General features: G+C 41.8%; 1 protein-coding gene across 2 annotated transcripts in view; it reads right to left on the bottom strand.

Moving 5' to 3' along the window:
* Window positions 1-1258: 1258 nt before the first annotated feature.
* The window catches only part of LOC121278734 (oxidative stress-induced growth inhibitor 2-like), a 41006-nt gene continuing 25742 nt past the window's right edge, over window positions 1259-16522 (bottom strand). For both annotated transcript variants that reach the window (XM_041189107.1, XM_041189106.1), the window contains 3 exons: window positions 12747-12938; window positions 10852-10943; window positions 1259-3303 (listed from right to left, as the gene is read on the bottom strand). In XM_041189107.1, coding sequence (XP_041045041.1) covers window positions 2268-3303; window positions 10852-10943; window positions 12747-12938 — 1320 coding nt within the window. In that variant the 3' untranslated portion in view covers window positions 1259-2267. The remainder of the gene's footprint in view (window positions 3304-10851; window positions 10944-12746; window positions 12939-16522) is intronic.

The raw sequence follows: 16522 nt of genomic DNA, 5'->3' as shown, positions 1-16522 counted from the left end.
AGCTGGGAATGAGTTTACCCTGTCTAAACTGCAAGAAAGAACTTAACCTGCTTACACAGTACTTTCCAGTTACTGCTAATTACAGGCTAGATTAGACTTTAAGAACAAAATTAACACTTAAAACTCCCCCTCTCACCAAACTCCAAGTCTCCACTCAGTCAGCTGAACTTCGTTTGAACTAAGGTTCTATGAAGTCATTATACACAAATGCACAGCAGTGAGGTGTCACAAATCAGATCCATTCCGGCCCCTTAACCACCGTGCAGTCCTATTGCATCTAGGACAAGATTCCAAATGCAACTGGGAACAACATCCAACCTAATCCAAGCTCACTGAGAGTCATTAAAGAAACCTCAAGATCTGGGCATACTAGCAGATTACCTTTATGTTTCAGAGACTCATGTATTCATCAGTTCTATACACTTATGTAATGTTAACTAAGCTTGAACATGTATCGTAAATAGTTATACTTCTTTGGAGGGGGGCATATTTTTAAAAAGAAAGGGATATGTTGTAATATGTCTTTAAAGGATAGCAGCATTCCATCATCAGAAAGGAAGTGTGCCATGTGATCCAGTCTTGGTTTCACTTTGAGCTGTGAGCAGAACTCAGCTCTGCTGTTGAGTTTTTCAAATTTTCTACCTTTGTTCTTAAGTGCCTAGTCTAAATAAATGAACCCACAACATGCTTAACCAATCCCTTATGAGTGATTGGTGCTTTTATATCTTCATAAAAACATGCTACCTCCTGAGGAGGGATGATGGTTGTACTCTGATCTTTTGCATACCTTCCTGGAAAATTTTCACATCTGTTGAAAGTCGAAGTTTTAGCTCTGCTGGCCAATTTAAGCTACTGCAAGACTTTAAATCCTGCATCTGTATTCAGCTTTCCACCGCCCATATGGCAAACTCCTAATGAGTGGTGTTCCTGATGTCAGTGGATTGATTGCTTTTATTATATTAATTCTGCTCACCTTTAAACTCCAGTGCTCAGCCCACTTCTGTGCAGGCAAGTGCATATCATACTCAGCCATTTTTCTGCTTGGATTTTTGCTCAAGTTGATAATCTAGGTTCAAATCTCTTGACTGAGGTTGGTACATGGAACAGGACAACTCAAGAAACTGAAAAGGCCTGAAGATTCCTTCAAAAGCAGCAAAATTGTCTTCAACCAAAAAAGAAAAAGCACGTTCAGAAACACACTTTGTCACCTTTATAAATAAAAGAACACTTCTGGATTTAACCAAAAAGAGACAAATGATTTTCATTCTAAAAAAAAGCTTTTTATAAAACTGCAGAGTTAATTTTCCAACTTTGGACTTCCACCAGGAAACCTCTTCCCATAACAGCGCACATTAGAGATGTTGGTGTGCATTCTGCATGAATTCCCAACTATTCAATTCAATATATTACAATCACATGGAGCACACATCAAGATTTCTGTTATGCAATGTTGGTGGTTGAGATTCCCTTGGTAACAATGACAAGAAAAATCACTCTAAGGGCTTTAATATAAGCGCAAAGACACTGATTTTCTTCTCCTTACTGGTACAGTGGTGTCACTTATGGAGACATTGCTCTGTGATATTCTTGCAACATCCACTCCATTTTAAATATTCTAGTATAAATATTCTAAATTGTCAGCACAATTTCTCATCAGATGAAGGAATGTGTACGTAATCAGAGAAGCTTTACATTTTGAAGATCTTTAAATGTTTTATGTACTGTTTCCTAAACAGCATAATTGTGATTGAAAACCTTAATAATTACTTAAATGTTCACATCTTATTAATGTCTATTGGGGATAATATACTTAGGAATAGTTGATCATTGAAAATATTAAACCATCCAATGGAGTGGAGGAAGAAAATAGATGGGCAGAAGGCCAAAGCATGAAGCAATTCAGACATGGATTTTAATTTTGCAATCAATTTTTAGGTGCACATTTCTTTTTACAGAATGATTGTATTTTGATATTCAGTTCTAATAACGGATTCCTCGGAATGGACTTGCCCACGCCTTGTTGGTTGTTTGCCAAGTTCATTGCCATTTGTTGCATAAAGAAATGTGCGCATTTTAAATTATTGCAGGGTGCCAATGTTACTACTGAGTACACATTAACTACTTACTGAACTATTTCCTCCACTCCATTATCACAGTATGAGCTGGACCTTGACTGACTTATCTGTATCTTGAAACCATAAAGGACTGCAGTTGGTGACTTGTCATTGTAAACAGAAGTCAAAATTCATCATTAATCCTGAGATTTGTTACCCTTCATCACTTCCTATTTCAGAAATTAACTGTCCCTTTTTCTTCAAGCGTTTCATTAAACAACTTGTGATGCCCAGAGCTCCACCTTTAAGAAAGCGGACAAAGTTGTCCCCAATTAGTGGGCCCATACCAAAGAAGTGAGCTTCTTTGGTACATTCAAATGTATAAGGATCAATTTCAATAGGATTTCGCTTACACGAAATGGGCTTACTTGGATCCATTCCTAAGTACTTTCCATGCTCTTTAAGAAAGGATAGATTAGGGTAACTACCTATCAGCACCAGGGCCATCGAGATATTTAAGACAATGTTCTCTCCTGAGGCACTCTGAAGAATGCACTTCATATCTGGTTGGAAAGAAACAATGCAGCTTTCAGGGAAGCTTGTGTAGTTAGGATGTGAGGTTGTGGTATGGGACTGCTTGCACATCCTGCGATAAACCTTGTGATATTCCGGATAAAGCTTCTTAGGAAGCTGTTTGAAGATCAAGCCTGGATCAGTGACATTTCTTCGGAATGTATGAATAACAGGGATTTTGTGGTGAGAGGCACACAGTACTGCATCTGCTGCAGTCAGCCCTGCACCAACAATGAGAACAGGATCTGATAACTGGTTGACTTTGCAGCTTTTGATGGCAGACTCAAAGGCTGAGATACTGTGAAATACAAAAGGCAAGTCTTCACCCTCAACCCCCAGCCTTGCAGGTAAATCGTAGGTACCAGTGGCTAAGACAACATTTTCAGTGAAAAGGCAAAAAGGTACATGTGATCCATCTCCAATTCTTTGATATCCTCTGACTTCCCAAAGGCTGAGAGCTGGTCCATTTTCAGTAGCAGGCAGCTGCTGTGTGGTAATATCCTTTTTGATACTCTTAAGCATTTTGTCCTTCATATTCTCTTGATCTTGCTGCAACTTTGAGACAGAAGTGACCCAAGTGTTGTTAACAAAGTTTTTCTGAAGACCCATAATCTTAACGTAGTCTTTATAATATGAAGCTATTTCTTCTGGAGTTGCTCTGTCATTCATTAGGTTTCTGTAGAAAAAAAACCACTTGTATTAAATACATACTATTGACCTGGACACCTGCCTATTAATGGTTATAGTTGTTTGTTTATCAGTCTAAAAACTAATACAACTGATTCTTAAAGGATTATTGTGGTTCAAGTCTTTAATCTCAGGTTGCATTTGAACAAAGTTCGTTATGTTGTTCCTATGTATTCAATTATTTACTGGAGCCAAATACTTTATGGAATTCAGCCTTATTTAGAAGTGCGTCACTAAGCACTAAGTATAAAATCCAACCAAACATTCTTAATTAAGTAACAATGTGCGTGGTTAGATGAACAATATTTCTTCTAAATGTTATAGGTAAAACAAAGCATCAGTTCAAACATACTCAGCCATATTTAATTATGCTCAAGCTTTTTAAGCTGAAATGGAAATAACAACACCAAAAATTTCCCAAGGTAAGAACACTGCATGATTAATAAATAATAAAATAATCATTGCTCCATTTACACTTTGACATAGCTGGTCCAGTGTTTGTTTGCACAGTAAAATAGTAATACATGAGATAAGATCACATGAAGTTAGGGGTAATAAATTAGCTTAGATAGAGGATTAGCTAACCACCAGAAAGCAGAGATTCGGGATAAATGGGTCTTTACTGGATGGCAAGCTGTAACTAGTGGGGTGTCACAGGGTTCGGTCCTTGGGCTCCAACTATTTACAATCTATATTAATGACTTGGTTTCAGAGATAGAAGGTACTATTGCTAAGTTTGCAGATGACACCAAAATATATGGGAAAGTAAGTTGCAATGAAGAAATAAGAAATTTACAAATGGATATGGACAGGTTAGATGAATGGGCCAAAATTTGACAGATGGAGTTTAACATGGATAAGTATGGTTATCCATTTTGGTCGGAAGAATGAAAAGGTGACTTATTATTTAAATGCAGAGAAACTTCAGAATGCTTCAATGCAGAGGGATCTGGGTGTCCTTGTGCATGAATCACTGAAAGCTAGTATGCAGGTAATAAGGAAGGCAAATGGAATTTTAGCATTTATTGCTAAAGGAATACAGTATAAAAATAGGGAAGTAGTTGCATTGGAGGCAGTTCAGAGGAGGTTCATTAGATTGATTCCAGAGTTGGGGGGGGCTTGTCTTATGAGGAGAGATTGAGCAGTTTTGGTCCTTTCTCACAAGAGTTTAGAAGGATGAAAGGAGATCTAATTGAGGTATATAAGATGCTAAAGGGGATAGACAAAGTAGACATGGAGCAGATATTTCCCCTTGTAGGACCTTCTAGAATGAGAGGCCATAGTTTTAGGCTAATGGGTGGTAGATTTAAATCAGAGATAAGGAACTACTTTTCTCAAAGTGTCGTGAATCTGTGGAATTCACTACCTCAGAGTGCAGTGGATGCCAGGACGCTGACTAAATTTAAGGAGGAGATAGACAGATTTTTAATTAGTAACGGGTTGAAAGGTTATGGGGAGAGGGCAGGAAATTGGAGTTGAGGCCAAAATGAGATCAACCATGATCGTATTGAATGGCGGGGCAGGCTCGAGGGGCTGCATTGCCTACTTCTGCTCCTAGTTCTCATGTTATTTCCTTGTCTTTTACACAGCTGCCTTGCCTACTTTCAGCTTGTGCAGTGTTTTAACTGTTGGGTTTATGTTGTGCATCATGTAGGCTCTGTATTTTGTGTCAATGACAGGTGTCATCACAATTGAATAGGTCTCAAACCAGTCCTTGTTACGGGTTCTGCCTTTATCAAATGATGCTTCATAGATAACTCAGCTTCATAGATAATTCATCTTAATGACTTCCAGGCTTCATCTATAGCAGTATCAGCCCCTCCCAGTTAACCTTTAGTGGGTAGAAATTGTTCTATTAACAGGTTGAAGTGCTGGTATTTGGCATCATTACTTGTGCAAGGGGTATTGATGCGTGGTGAGCCATTGTGTTTGGAATTGTGAAACCTTCAGGGTACACCTTCATTCGGCTGCTGACAGGAGAGTGGTTGGTGTCACAATCTGTATTGTGATAGGTGTGGGTGTGGAGGATATGCAGATCGAGCCTTCCCATGATGACCAGGTCAAGTTGGTGCCAATGTCCAGACCTCAGTGATGCCATGATACCTCATGGTGATGTCTGCATGGAAGAAGGTGTTTACTTTTTATTTATTCATGGGATGTGAGCTTGATTGGCTAGGCCAGGATTCATTACCCATCCCTAATTGCCCCTAAGAAGGTGCTGGTGAGCTGCCTTCTTCAATCGTTGCAGTGCATTTGGGGTTGGTACACCCACAGTGCTGCTAGGTGGGGGGAGGAAGCTCGGGATTTTGATCCAGAGTTCATTCTGATACAGAGCTCGTTCAGGGCACAAAGCTCAAGAAGGTATTGTCCATTAACATTGATCTTGCCCACCCCATGATGATTGAGGCACATCACATGAATCTCCGTCTGTCCCAACAAGTTTGTTGAAATCACCGAGGATGAACAGCCTCTCACCATTTGGAATGTTCTTAAGGAGTCAGAGAAATACTCTTTGCCTGAGACCTTGTCATACAGAGTTGATACATAGGCACATATGATGTTGACTGTGCCTCCATCAGTTGATACTTGCAGGGAGATGAGGCGCTCTAAGGTTGCAAATGGTGGCTCAATTGACTGTGTCAGCCCATTGCTCACTGGGAAGCCTACACCATGCTCATGATGGTACTCAGCACCCTTTTTGTGCCAGTAGAAGGTGTAATTAACCTCTCCAACAGAGCCTGCATCAGCTAATCTGGTTTCCTGTGCAGCGGCAATGCCAACACAATAACACCCCATTGAAAGTGGTTAGCAAATTCTGCTACATTGGGTCCATGGTAACAGACAATTGTCCCTGATGCAGAGCTAGATACACACATAGGGAAAGCAGCTACCACATTTCACTGATTCACGAAATGTGTATAGGATGACACTAGCAGACCCTTAAGCCCAAGCTGATGGTTTATAAGGCCTGTGTTCTCGGCCCCTTGCTCTATGGGTGTGAATCATGGCAGCTTACATCAACCAGGAAAAGCTCATTAATTTCAATCTTTGCTGTCTGTGGCACATTATGGATATATCCTGGCAGAACAAAATCACGAATGCAGCGGTTCTATCAAAGGCAGAGCTCCCAAGTGTGTTGTCACTAATCAAACAGAGGCAGCTACGGTAGATCAGGCATGTCCACAGAATGGAATACAGTCACATACCCAAGGACTTCCTGTAAGGGGAGTTAGTCAGGTCCATATGAGCAGCGGGGTGCCAAAGGCTCTACCTCAAGGATGCTTGTAAGTGTGACAAGAAGGCCCTTAACAGCGACTGTCAAATCTGAGAGTCACTAGCTGTTGGAAGAGGGAAATGGGAACAGCTCCTGTGGGCTGGCGTGCACTGACACAACATTTATGGCAGAACCTGCCTCATTGGCCTCCACTGCCATCAGCAAAGGTGCACCAAATGTAGAAACCCCCAACTAAATGGATTTTTGCTGTGCCTATCATCTCTAAAAATGGAAGGATGTCATTACAATTTACACTTTGAAACTTATTGCAGGAGATCTGTTGTGTGAATTTTAGTTAATTTGCCAAAAATATCTTTAACATTTGCGCTGTGTAGTATTTAATTAAATTCAAACAGTTAAATGTGGCAATACAAATACTGGGCATGAGAACCTACAACCTCTATATCTGTGCCTGTTGTATCTACGTTGCTGCTGGTATTGCTCCATCACCTTCTTATGCCTCTGTAACATCATCCAGCCCTGACCCTGACTTGGCTCAACTGCTGCTGAGACCTTTCTCTATGTCTTTGTTACCTCCAGACTTACCTATTCCAATGGTCTCCTAGCGAGGCTCCCAGCTCCACCACCAAAAACTTGAGCTCATCCAAAACTCTGCCATCTGTATGCTAACTCACACTAAGTCCCGTGCTTACTGACCTACACAGACGGTGGGAGAACCTGCAGGAACAGACCATTGGAGGGCCACCAGATGTGGAAAGGGACACTCCCCCACCCCCCCAACTTATTGCATGAGGCCCGAGCAGGGTGACCTGCCGAGCTTCATCCTTACCCCTGAACTCTACCCACCAGCCTCAAAATTAAGGGTCATTTCCTACCTGGCCTCAAGTGGCAATAATTGGTCACTTAAGGGTGAACTTAATCCTTGCCTTCCCCATGTAAAATTGCAGACAGGCTGTGGTAAGGTCACCCACGCATCTTTACTGGCCCCAGACCCCTGCATTCAAACCCAGCAGTGGGGGTCCCTAAAATTCTTGACCATAGGCTGCAACAAGCATGGGAGGTCATGCCTGACAAATCTGTTAGAATTCTTTGAGGAGATAAAGAGTAGGTTAGACAAAGGAGAGCCAATGGATGTTATCTACTTAGACTTCCAGAAGGCCTTTGACAAGGTGCCGCACAGGAGGCTGCTTGTAAGATAAGAGCCCATGGTGTTAGAGGCAAGGTACTAGCATGGATAGAAGATTGGCTGTCGGGCAGGAGGCAGAGAGTGGGGATAAGGGGGTCCTTCTCAGGATGGCACCTGGTGACTAGTGGAATTCTGCAGGGGTCAGTGTTGGGACCACAACTTTTCACTTTATACATTAATGATCTAAATGAAGGAACTGAGGGCATCCTGGCTAAGTTTGCAGATGATACAAAGATAGGTGGAGGGGCAGGTAGTATTGAGGAGGCAGGGAGGCTGCAGAAGGATTTGGACAGATTAGGAGAATGGGCAAAGAATTGGCAGATGGAATACAACATGGGGAAGTGTGAGGTCATGCACTTTGGTAGGAAGAATAGAGGCATAGACTATTTTCTACATGGGGGAGAGAATTCAAAAATCTAGAGTGCAAAGGGAGTTGGGAGTCCTAGTCCATGATTCTTTTATGGTTAACTTACAGGGTGAGTCAGTAGTTAGGAAGGCAAATGCAATGTAGGCATTTATTTCGAGAGGACTAGAATATAAAAGCAGGGATGTGCTGCTGAGGCTTTATAAGGCTCTGGTCAGACCACATTTAGAATATTGTGAGCACTTTTGGGCCCCGTATCTCAGGATGGATGTGCTGGCCCTGGAGAGGGTCCAGAGGAGGTTCACGAGAACGATCCCAGGAATGAAAGGCTTAACATATGAGGAACGTGTGAGGACTCTGGGTCTATACTGGATGGAGTTTAGAAGGATGAGATCTGATTGAAACTTACAGAATACTGAAAGGCCTGGATAGAGTGGACGAGGGGAAGATGTTTCCATTAGTAGGAGAGACTAGGACCCGGGGGCACATCCTCAGAGTAAAGGGAAGACCTTTTAGAACAGAGATGAGGAGAAACTTCTTTAGCCAGAGAGTGGTGAATCTATGGAATTCATTGCCACAGAAGGCTGTGGAGGCCAGGTCATTGAGTGTATTTAAGACCAAGATAGATAGGTTCTTGATTGGTAAGGGGATCAAAGATTATGGGAGGAAGGCGGGAGAATGGAGTTGAGAAACTTATCATCCATGATTGAATGGTGGAGCAGACTCGATGGGCTGATTGGCCTTATTTCTGCTCCTATGTCTTATGGTCTTATAGTCTAATAAAAGTGAGTTGATGAGAGTAATGTGGTTGATGTACATGAGATTTCAGATTTCATTTAAAAAAGAGTACTGGTCTCTACTGAGACTATAACAGTGCACAAATCATTAAAGGTAGCAGGGCAGGTTGAGAAAGTGGCTACAAAAGGTATGCTGCGCTTTATAAGTAGAGGCACAGAGTACAAAAGCAAAGAAGTTATGATGAACCTTTATAAAACCCTGCCTGGCCTCAACTGAAGCATGGTGTCCAATTCTGGGCACTACACTTTAGGAAGGATGTGAAGGTTTTAGAAAGGATGCAGAAAAGAGTTACAAGAATGGTTCCAGGAATTAGGAATTTCAGTTGCTAAAGGATAGTTTAGTGAAGATGGGATTTTTCTCCTTAGAGAACAGAAAGTTCAGAGGAGATTTTATAGAACTGATCAAAATCTTGGGAGAGCCTAGACAGAGAGAAACTTCCCATTGGCGGAAGAGTCAAGAACCAGAGGACACTGATTTAAAAGGTGATTGGCAAAAGAACCAATGGTGACATGAGAAAAACATTTTAACACGGCCAGCAGTTAGGATCTGGAATGCACTGCCTGAAAGTGTGGTGGAGGCAAATTCAGTTGTTGCTTTGAAAAGTGAGCTGGATAAACATCTCAAGAGAAAAAATATACAGGGATATGGGGAAAAGGCTGGGGATGGAACTAACTAAGGTGGTCTTGAAGAGAGCTGGCAGAGACTTGAAGGACTGAATGGCCTCCCTTTGAGCTGTAAGCATTCTATGATTCTAAATGAGATGGAAGTACCAGTTTTGCATGCTTCCCACCTCCAACCTAATTGGCTAGGATGGGTTGTGAATCACGAATACCACCCAGAAAAACAGGGCAAGCATTATTTCCCCCCTCAATATCATCACTCTCCAGAAACGTCAGAGTACCTGTATCATCGTTAGAATGGAATCATATAATGGTTACAACACAGAAGGAGACCATTCAGCCTGTCGAGCCTGTGCTGGCTCTCTGCAGTAGCTACTTAGAAGTCTCAAGGGAGCCCCACTTCCTTATCTTTTCCTTGTAGTCCCGCAAATTTTTTCCTCCTTCAGGAACTTATCCAAAGCCCTTTTGAAAGCCATGATTGAATTTGCCTCCACTAATTTTTTAGGCACTGCATTTAAGATTGTAACCACTCGCTGCATCACAATAGTTTTTTCTCAGGTCACCTTTCATTCTCTTGCTGAACACTTTAAACTTATATCTTCTAGTTCTCAACTTTCTGCCAATGGAAACAGTTTCCCTCTATCTATACTATTGATATGGAGAGGAATTTGCTGTGCCTGTGTCTAAGGCCACTGGACTACAATTAAGTAGACAAAAAAAAATTGGTTCAGCTCCATCATGGATATGTCCCCTCTCACGCTCGAATTTTCTGTATTTATTGTGCTCAGGTGATTTAGCAAGTGTAGGAGCAGGAAAGTCAATGCCATGGGGATTGATTTTAATGGACCTCTCTGCCCCTTTAGTGAACAGAAGCATCGCAAGCAAAGTGAACTGCACCTATCCAGGCCCTGGTGCGCCAACATTTCCTATCCTGGTCTTTAACACAGTAAGAGGGGGAATGGACATCAAAACAGGAAGTGCCGGAAAAACTCAGCAGGCCTGGCAGCGTCTGTGGAGAGAGAAACAGAGTTATTGGTTCAAGTCCAATATGACTTCTTCAGGTTCTGAAGTAGAGTCACATTGAAAACAAAACATTAACTCTATTTCTTTAAACAATTTAGGTCAAAAATAGTTTTTACTTTGTATTAGTATGTCTGAAGAGAAGGATTATGCAGAAGTCAATTCTTAGCATCTTTAAATTAACTGCACAATACTAGACAACAGTTGACAAAGCTTTCATTTCCTACAAAGGATACACTTCCATATGTAGAGACTTAAGTAATACTTTGAAGAGATTTTCTTGGAGATTCTAGAGATTTTATTATTCTGGATACCTCCATTTATTGTTGGTCCAGTCTTTTAATTTCAATCCAGGTAGCTCCATCCAGTTGTCCAAACTAATCGTCAGCATGGACCCTTTCATGACCTAAGAACATGCAACAGATTATTTTTATTGAGACACATGAAGGGCCAGACCTATAGTGCTGATAGCATTAATGTTGAAAAAAAGAGATCATATAAATTTATAAAACTAGTCATCAAATGGTGACAAGCTTGGGTTCTAGAAACCTGAAAGTTGGAGGAGAAAGGGTATACTGAGGGAGGTGTGGAGTTACATTGAACGATTGGAGAACAAATGAGTTACAGTAGAATGTCATATGATGAACCTCGAAACAGAAAATATAGGGAGGAATAACAGGATGTGGATTGTGAAAGAGGTGTGGGAGTAATATTGAAATGTTGCCAAACTTGGATTAAGTTAAGAGTTATGAGGGAAAGTAAGTATTTAGAATCAAAGGGATTTAGAAACAAAGGCTATTTTATTAGTGGAGGATACGCCGGAGTTCCCTTTTGAGTTGCCTAGGTAGTGCAGTTACACTGATAAATGAAGAAAGACTACAAGTGGACCATTGAAGGTAGGAAACAGTAGCTGCTGGTTAGGGATACAAAAAAACTGAAGGAAACAAGAGGCCCAATATTCTGCATCCCTTCTGGCATGATTCTATCATAAACTCAATAGGAATACGACAGAATGAACATTAGGTTGGATGCATTGAATCCTCCAAAGTATAGCCTGGCACATCAGAGATGGTGTGACTGGGGTAAAGGAATTAAAAACCAATTTTGAGGCCCACATGGAGATCCAAGCATGGCCTATACCCCCAAAACTTTAAAACTATTTGGCAAATTTTCAGGGACCCTATAATGGGGTTAATGAACATACTTGAAGCAACTTTCCTACAGTCCACATTAATATTCCTGGCCTCTCCTCACTAGTAGATGCCCAAGGTATTTCTATAATGGTGCAGCCACATGCCACAGACATTATAATGAGGTGATGATCCTGTTCATTTCAACAGGATCAACATCAGAGTTAATTAATGGATTGTTTCCAGCACTTAAACTAGGGTAAAAGGCCTATAAGTTTTAAAAAAAAAATTTCATTGACCCATTGTAAAAAAAAAGTTGATGCGAATAATCAGGTTTTTCACTACAAGATGACTGTAGACTGTTAGTACAGATAAATGCAGCATGATGTACTATGTATGAGCAATTCCAAGCACGTATACATCATGTAGCAAGGTGTGCTCAAGAATGTCGAGCTGGTGAATCACAAATCACTGAAGGTCCAATGCTGCGAGACTCTTGAAAAAGTAAATATGCATTTGGATGTATTGTCCAGACATTCAAATGTAAGATTAGAAATACTACCGTTTCTGGGGCTGAAACCCTTATTGTTGCACTTATTGCTTTTGTCACTCCAGGCTTGATTACTCAATATTCTTTTTGCTTACAGATAAACTCTATCCTCATTAACCAACACTAGCTCCCTACCTAGCTTATTCAATTTAAAATGATCTTCCATGTCTTGAAATCTATCCAGCCTTTCCTGTTTCTGTATTAATTGCCAGGCTTACTTCCTAATGCAGTTATTCTTCGATTTCTGGATCCCTGTTCACCCTTCTCTCCATCTACCCCATCACTGTTGACTGATATTTTAGTTTCTCTCTGGAATTCTGCTCCTAAACCCTAGATGGTCTCTATTTCTGTGCTTGTTGTATGAAGTTCTGTGCTGGGAATGCTAATTTATAAAATCTACCCTTATATTCCATGTTCCCACTGTAACTCAAGCAATTATCCTCAACTGTCATTTTGGTAACTTTAGGATATTTAATTATCATTCAATATGCTATACAATATTACGTTCCATATGAAATAAGATACTAACATGCCATGCACCACCGGGCGGACCTTTTCCCAGCACCAAATGAGGAATGCTCTTGTGCTTTTCTAGCTTCCACTGTAGGACTGATGGATAATCAAATCTAAAGTCTGCATCAGGATGAAGAAGAGTGTCAAAGAGAAGTGCCACAGGATTGGATGACCTGCCTTCAAGACCTTCGGATAAATATTCCAGATCCTGTAAAAGGGAAAGATGTATTGATCATTCGTAAGGGTCCGCTCTGGATCTACAGCCCCTCACTTCACCTTCTTGTGGTAAACCCTGTGTACCTCTACCTCACAGTGGAGGGACAGAAATAAAAATAGCTGGAAAAACTCAGCAGGTCTGACAGCATCTGCGGAGAGGAACACAGTTAATGTTTCGAGTCCATATGACTCTTCATCAGGACTGTGGAGGGAAAGATGTTGGAAGGGTGAAACCAAGTTCGTTGCGGCATGGATGGCAACACATACAAGCATTCTGGTGGATATGACACACAACGGTAACACAATGTGAACTGCAGCAGGGTAAAAGTGGAGAAACACCCCGCACCAGCCATCCACTGCAGTTGCTAAGCTAGCTGGATGTCTTGAATCCTCTTCACCACTGGGATCATGTAAAAGCAGCTGAGAGAGTAGGGGCAGCAGCACGTACCCTTCCCCCGATATAATAAAAATCCTTAGCGTAGGTTTAACTGGAAGCTCATCTCAAGGTCAAATGTAAGACCAAGGTTATAAGCCAGCACGTAGAAAGTCCTACAAGAGAAAGGGCCTACAAGAGGAAGGGACAAACTCTGTTTTTCTCTCTCCACAGATGCTGTTAGATCTTCTGAGTTTTGCCAGCATTTTCTGTTTTTGTTTCAGATTTTCAGCATCCGCAGTATTTTGCTTTTAGATAAGAGGAGAGGTGATACTGGGCTTAATCTTAGGGAATGAAGCCGGCAAGTGGTAAAATTGTCAGTGGGGGAGCAGTTCAGGGACAGTGACCATAACTCACAAAGATTTAAAAGTAGTTATGGAAAAGGACAAAGAAGTAAAGGAAGTAAAGGAACTCAATTGGAGGAAGGCTGATTTCAATATAAGACATGATTTGGCCAGAGTGGACTGGGAGCAACTAATTGTAGGAAAGTCTACATCAGACTTCATCAGTGGGAGTCATTCAAAAAAAGAAACAGTGAGAGTTCAGGGCCACCATGTTTCCATAAATGTGAGGGGCAGGACTTACAAGTCCAGGGAACCCTGGATGTCAAGGGATATAGAGCACTGGATAAGGGGAAAAAAAGAAGGCTTAGGGCAGATACAGAGGGCTGAAAACAGTGGAAGCCCTATAGGAGTATAGAAAGTGTGGGGGGGGGGGCGCGGTACTTAAAGTAATCAGGAGAGCAAAGAGGGGACATGAAAAAACACTGGCGGGCAAGATAAAGAAAAATCCCAAGGCATTTTATAAATAAATTAAGGACAAGAGAATAACCAGGGAAAGAGTAGGGCCCATTAGGGACCAAAGTGGCAATCTGTGCATGGTGCCAGAGGATGTAGATGAGGTTTTGAATGATTACTTTTCATCTGTGTTCACTATGGAGAAGGACAACGTAGGTGCAGACATCAGGGAAGGGGACTGTGATATACTTGAACAAATTAGCATTGAAAAAGGAGGAGACATTAGCGGTTTTAGCGGGCTGAAAAGTGGATAAATCCCCAGGCCCAGATGAGATGTATCCAAGGTTGTTATGTGAGGCAAGGGAAGAGATTGCAGGGGCTCTGACACTAGTTTTCAAATCCTCTCTGGCCACAGGAGAGGTGCCAGAGGACTGGAGTACAGCGAATGTGGTACCATTATTCAAGAAGGCTTATAGGGATAACCAGGTAATTACAGGCCAGTGAGTGTAACATCAGTGGTAGGGAAGCTATTGGAAAAATTTCTGAAGGACAGGATTAATCTCCACTTGAAGACACAGGGATTAATCAGGGATAGTCAGCATGGCTTTGTCAGGGGGAGATCATGTCTAAGAAATTTGATTGAATTTTGAGGAGGTGACTAGCTGTGTAGATGAGGGTAGTGAAGTTGATGTAGTCTACATGGACTTCAGTAAGGCTTTTGACAAGGTCCCGCGTGGGAGAATGGTCAAGAAGGTAAGAGCCCATGGGATTCAGGGCAATTTGGATCCAAAATTAGCTTAGTGACAGGAGGCAGGGGGTAATGGTCTAAGATTGTTTTTGCGATTGGAAGCCTGTGTCAAGTGGTGTACCACAGGGATTGGTGCTGGGACCCTTGCTGTTTGTAATGTACATTAATGATATAGACATGAATATAGGAGGTATCATCAGTAAGCTCACAGATGACACGAAAATCGGTGGTGTTATAAATAGCACGGAGGAAAGCCTTGGATTACAGGATGATATAGAAGGGTTGGTAAGAAGGGCAGAGCAGTGGCAAATGGAGTTTAATCCTGAGAAGTGTGAGGTGATGCATTTTGGGAGGGCTTGCTAACACAGCAAGGGAATACACAATGAATGGTAGGACTCAAAGAAGTACAAAGGATCAGCAGAACCTTGGTGTACATGTCCACAGATCCCTGAAACCAGCAGCACAGGTAGATAACGTGGTTAAGACGGCATATGGGATACTTGCCTTTATATTGTATGCCTTGGCTAATAAAAGCAGGGGGATTATGTTGGAGCTATATAAAATGCTAGTTAGGCCACAGCTGGAGTACTGGGTGCGGTTCTGGTCGCCACACTATAGGAAGGATGTGATTGCACTAGAGAGGATGCAGAAGAAATTCACCAGCATGCTGCATGGGCTGGAGTGTTTATGCTATGAAGAGAGACTGGATAGGCTAGGGTTGTTCTCCTTAGAGCAGGGAAGGCTGAGGGAGGACCTGATAAAGGTATACAAAATTATGAGGGGCATAGGTCAGCTATATAGGAAGGAAATTTTCCCTTTAGCGGAAGTGTCAATAACCAGGGGCATAGATTTAAGATAAGAGGCAGGAAGTTTAGAGGAGATTTGAGGAAATTTTTTTTCACCCAGAGGATGGTTGGAACCTGGAACACACTGCCTGAAGGGGTGGTAGAGGCAGGAACCCTCACAACAGTTAAGTAGTATTTAGATGAGCACTTGAAACACCATAGCATACAGGGTTATGGGTCAAGTGCTGGAAAATGGGATTAGAATAGATAGCTGCTTGATGGCCGGCATGCACATGATGGGCCGAAGGACCTGTTTTTGTGCTGTATAACTCTGACAGTCTAGTTCAGCCTCAGACATCTGCTAGGGAGATGGATGGCATCAGTGGCAAGGGTTTGTGATGTGGACTGAAGAAGAGGGGGACAGTGCTCAAGGACAGAAAACTGTCAATAATGTCAGCTAACATAGCAGCCAGGAAGGGAAGTTGAGGATCAACAGTTTAATACAAATAAGGTCAAGGAAGCAAGAGGTAGATCTCATTGACAACATGAGCTTGGCCAACTAGGAGAGAAAGTAGAGAAAGATGCAAATCCAGGGTAAGGGCAAGGAAGAACCTTAGAGAATGTTAGGTCCAGTGAGCTAGGGAAAGAGAGGGAGGCAGCAGAGATAGCTGATCAGGTGGTTTCAATCTTTGTAACAAAGGAGTCTATTTGCTCATCGCACTTAATGTTGGTTAAAGTGGATAAGGTAGGGGAGGATGGTTTATGTGGTGAAGAGAAGCCAGGTATTATCTTTATCTCCCTGGATGATGTTTGAAAATTGGCCTGTTTCAGTAATGGAGAGCAAAGCCTGGAAGTGGTCTAGCCTGATCTGGA

Source organism: Carcharodon carcharias, chromosome 6, assembly GCF_017639515.1.
Source record: "Carcharodon carcharias isolate sCarCar2 chromosome 6, sCarCar2.pri, whole genome shotgun sequence".
NCBI classification, from domain to species: domain Eukaryota; kingdom Metazoa; phylum Chordata; class Chondrichthyes; order Lamniformes; family Lamnidae; genus Carcharodon; species Carcharodon carcharias.
This window is presented reverse-complemented; position numbering and strand designations above follow the sequence as displayed.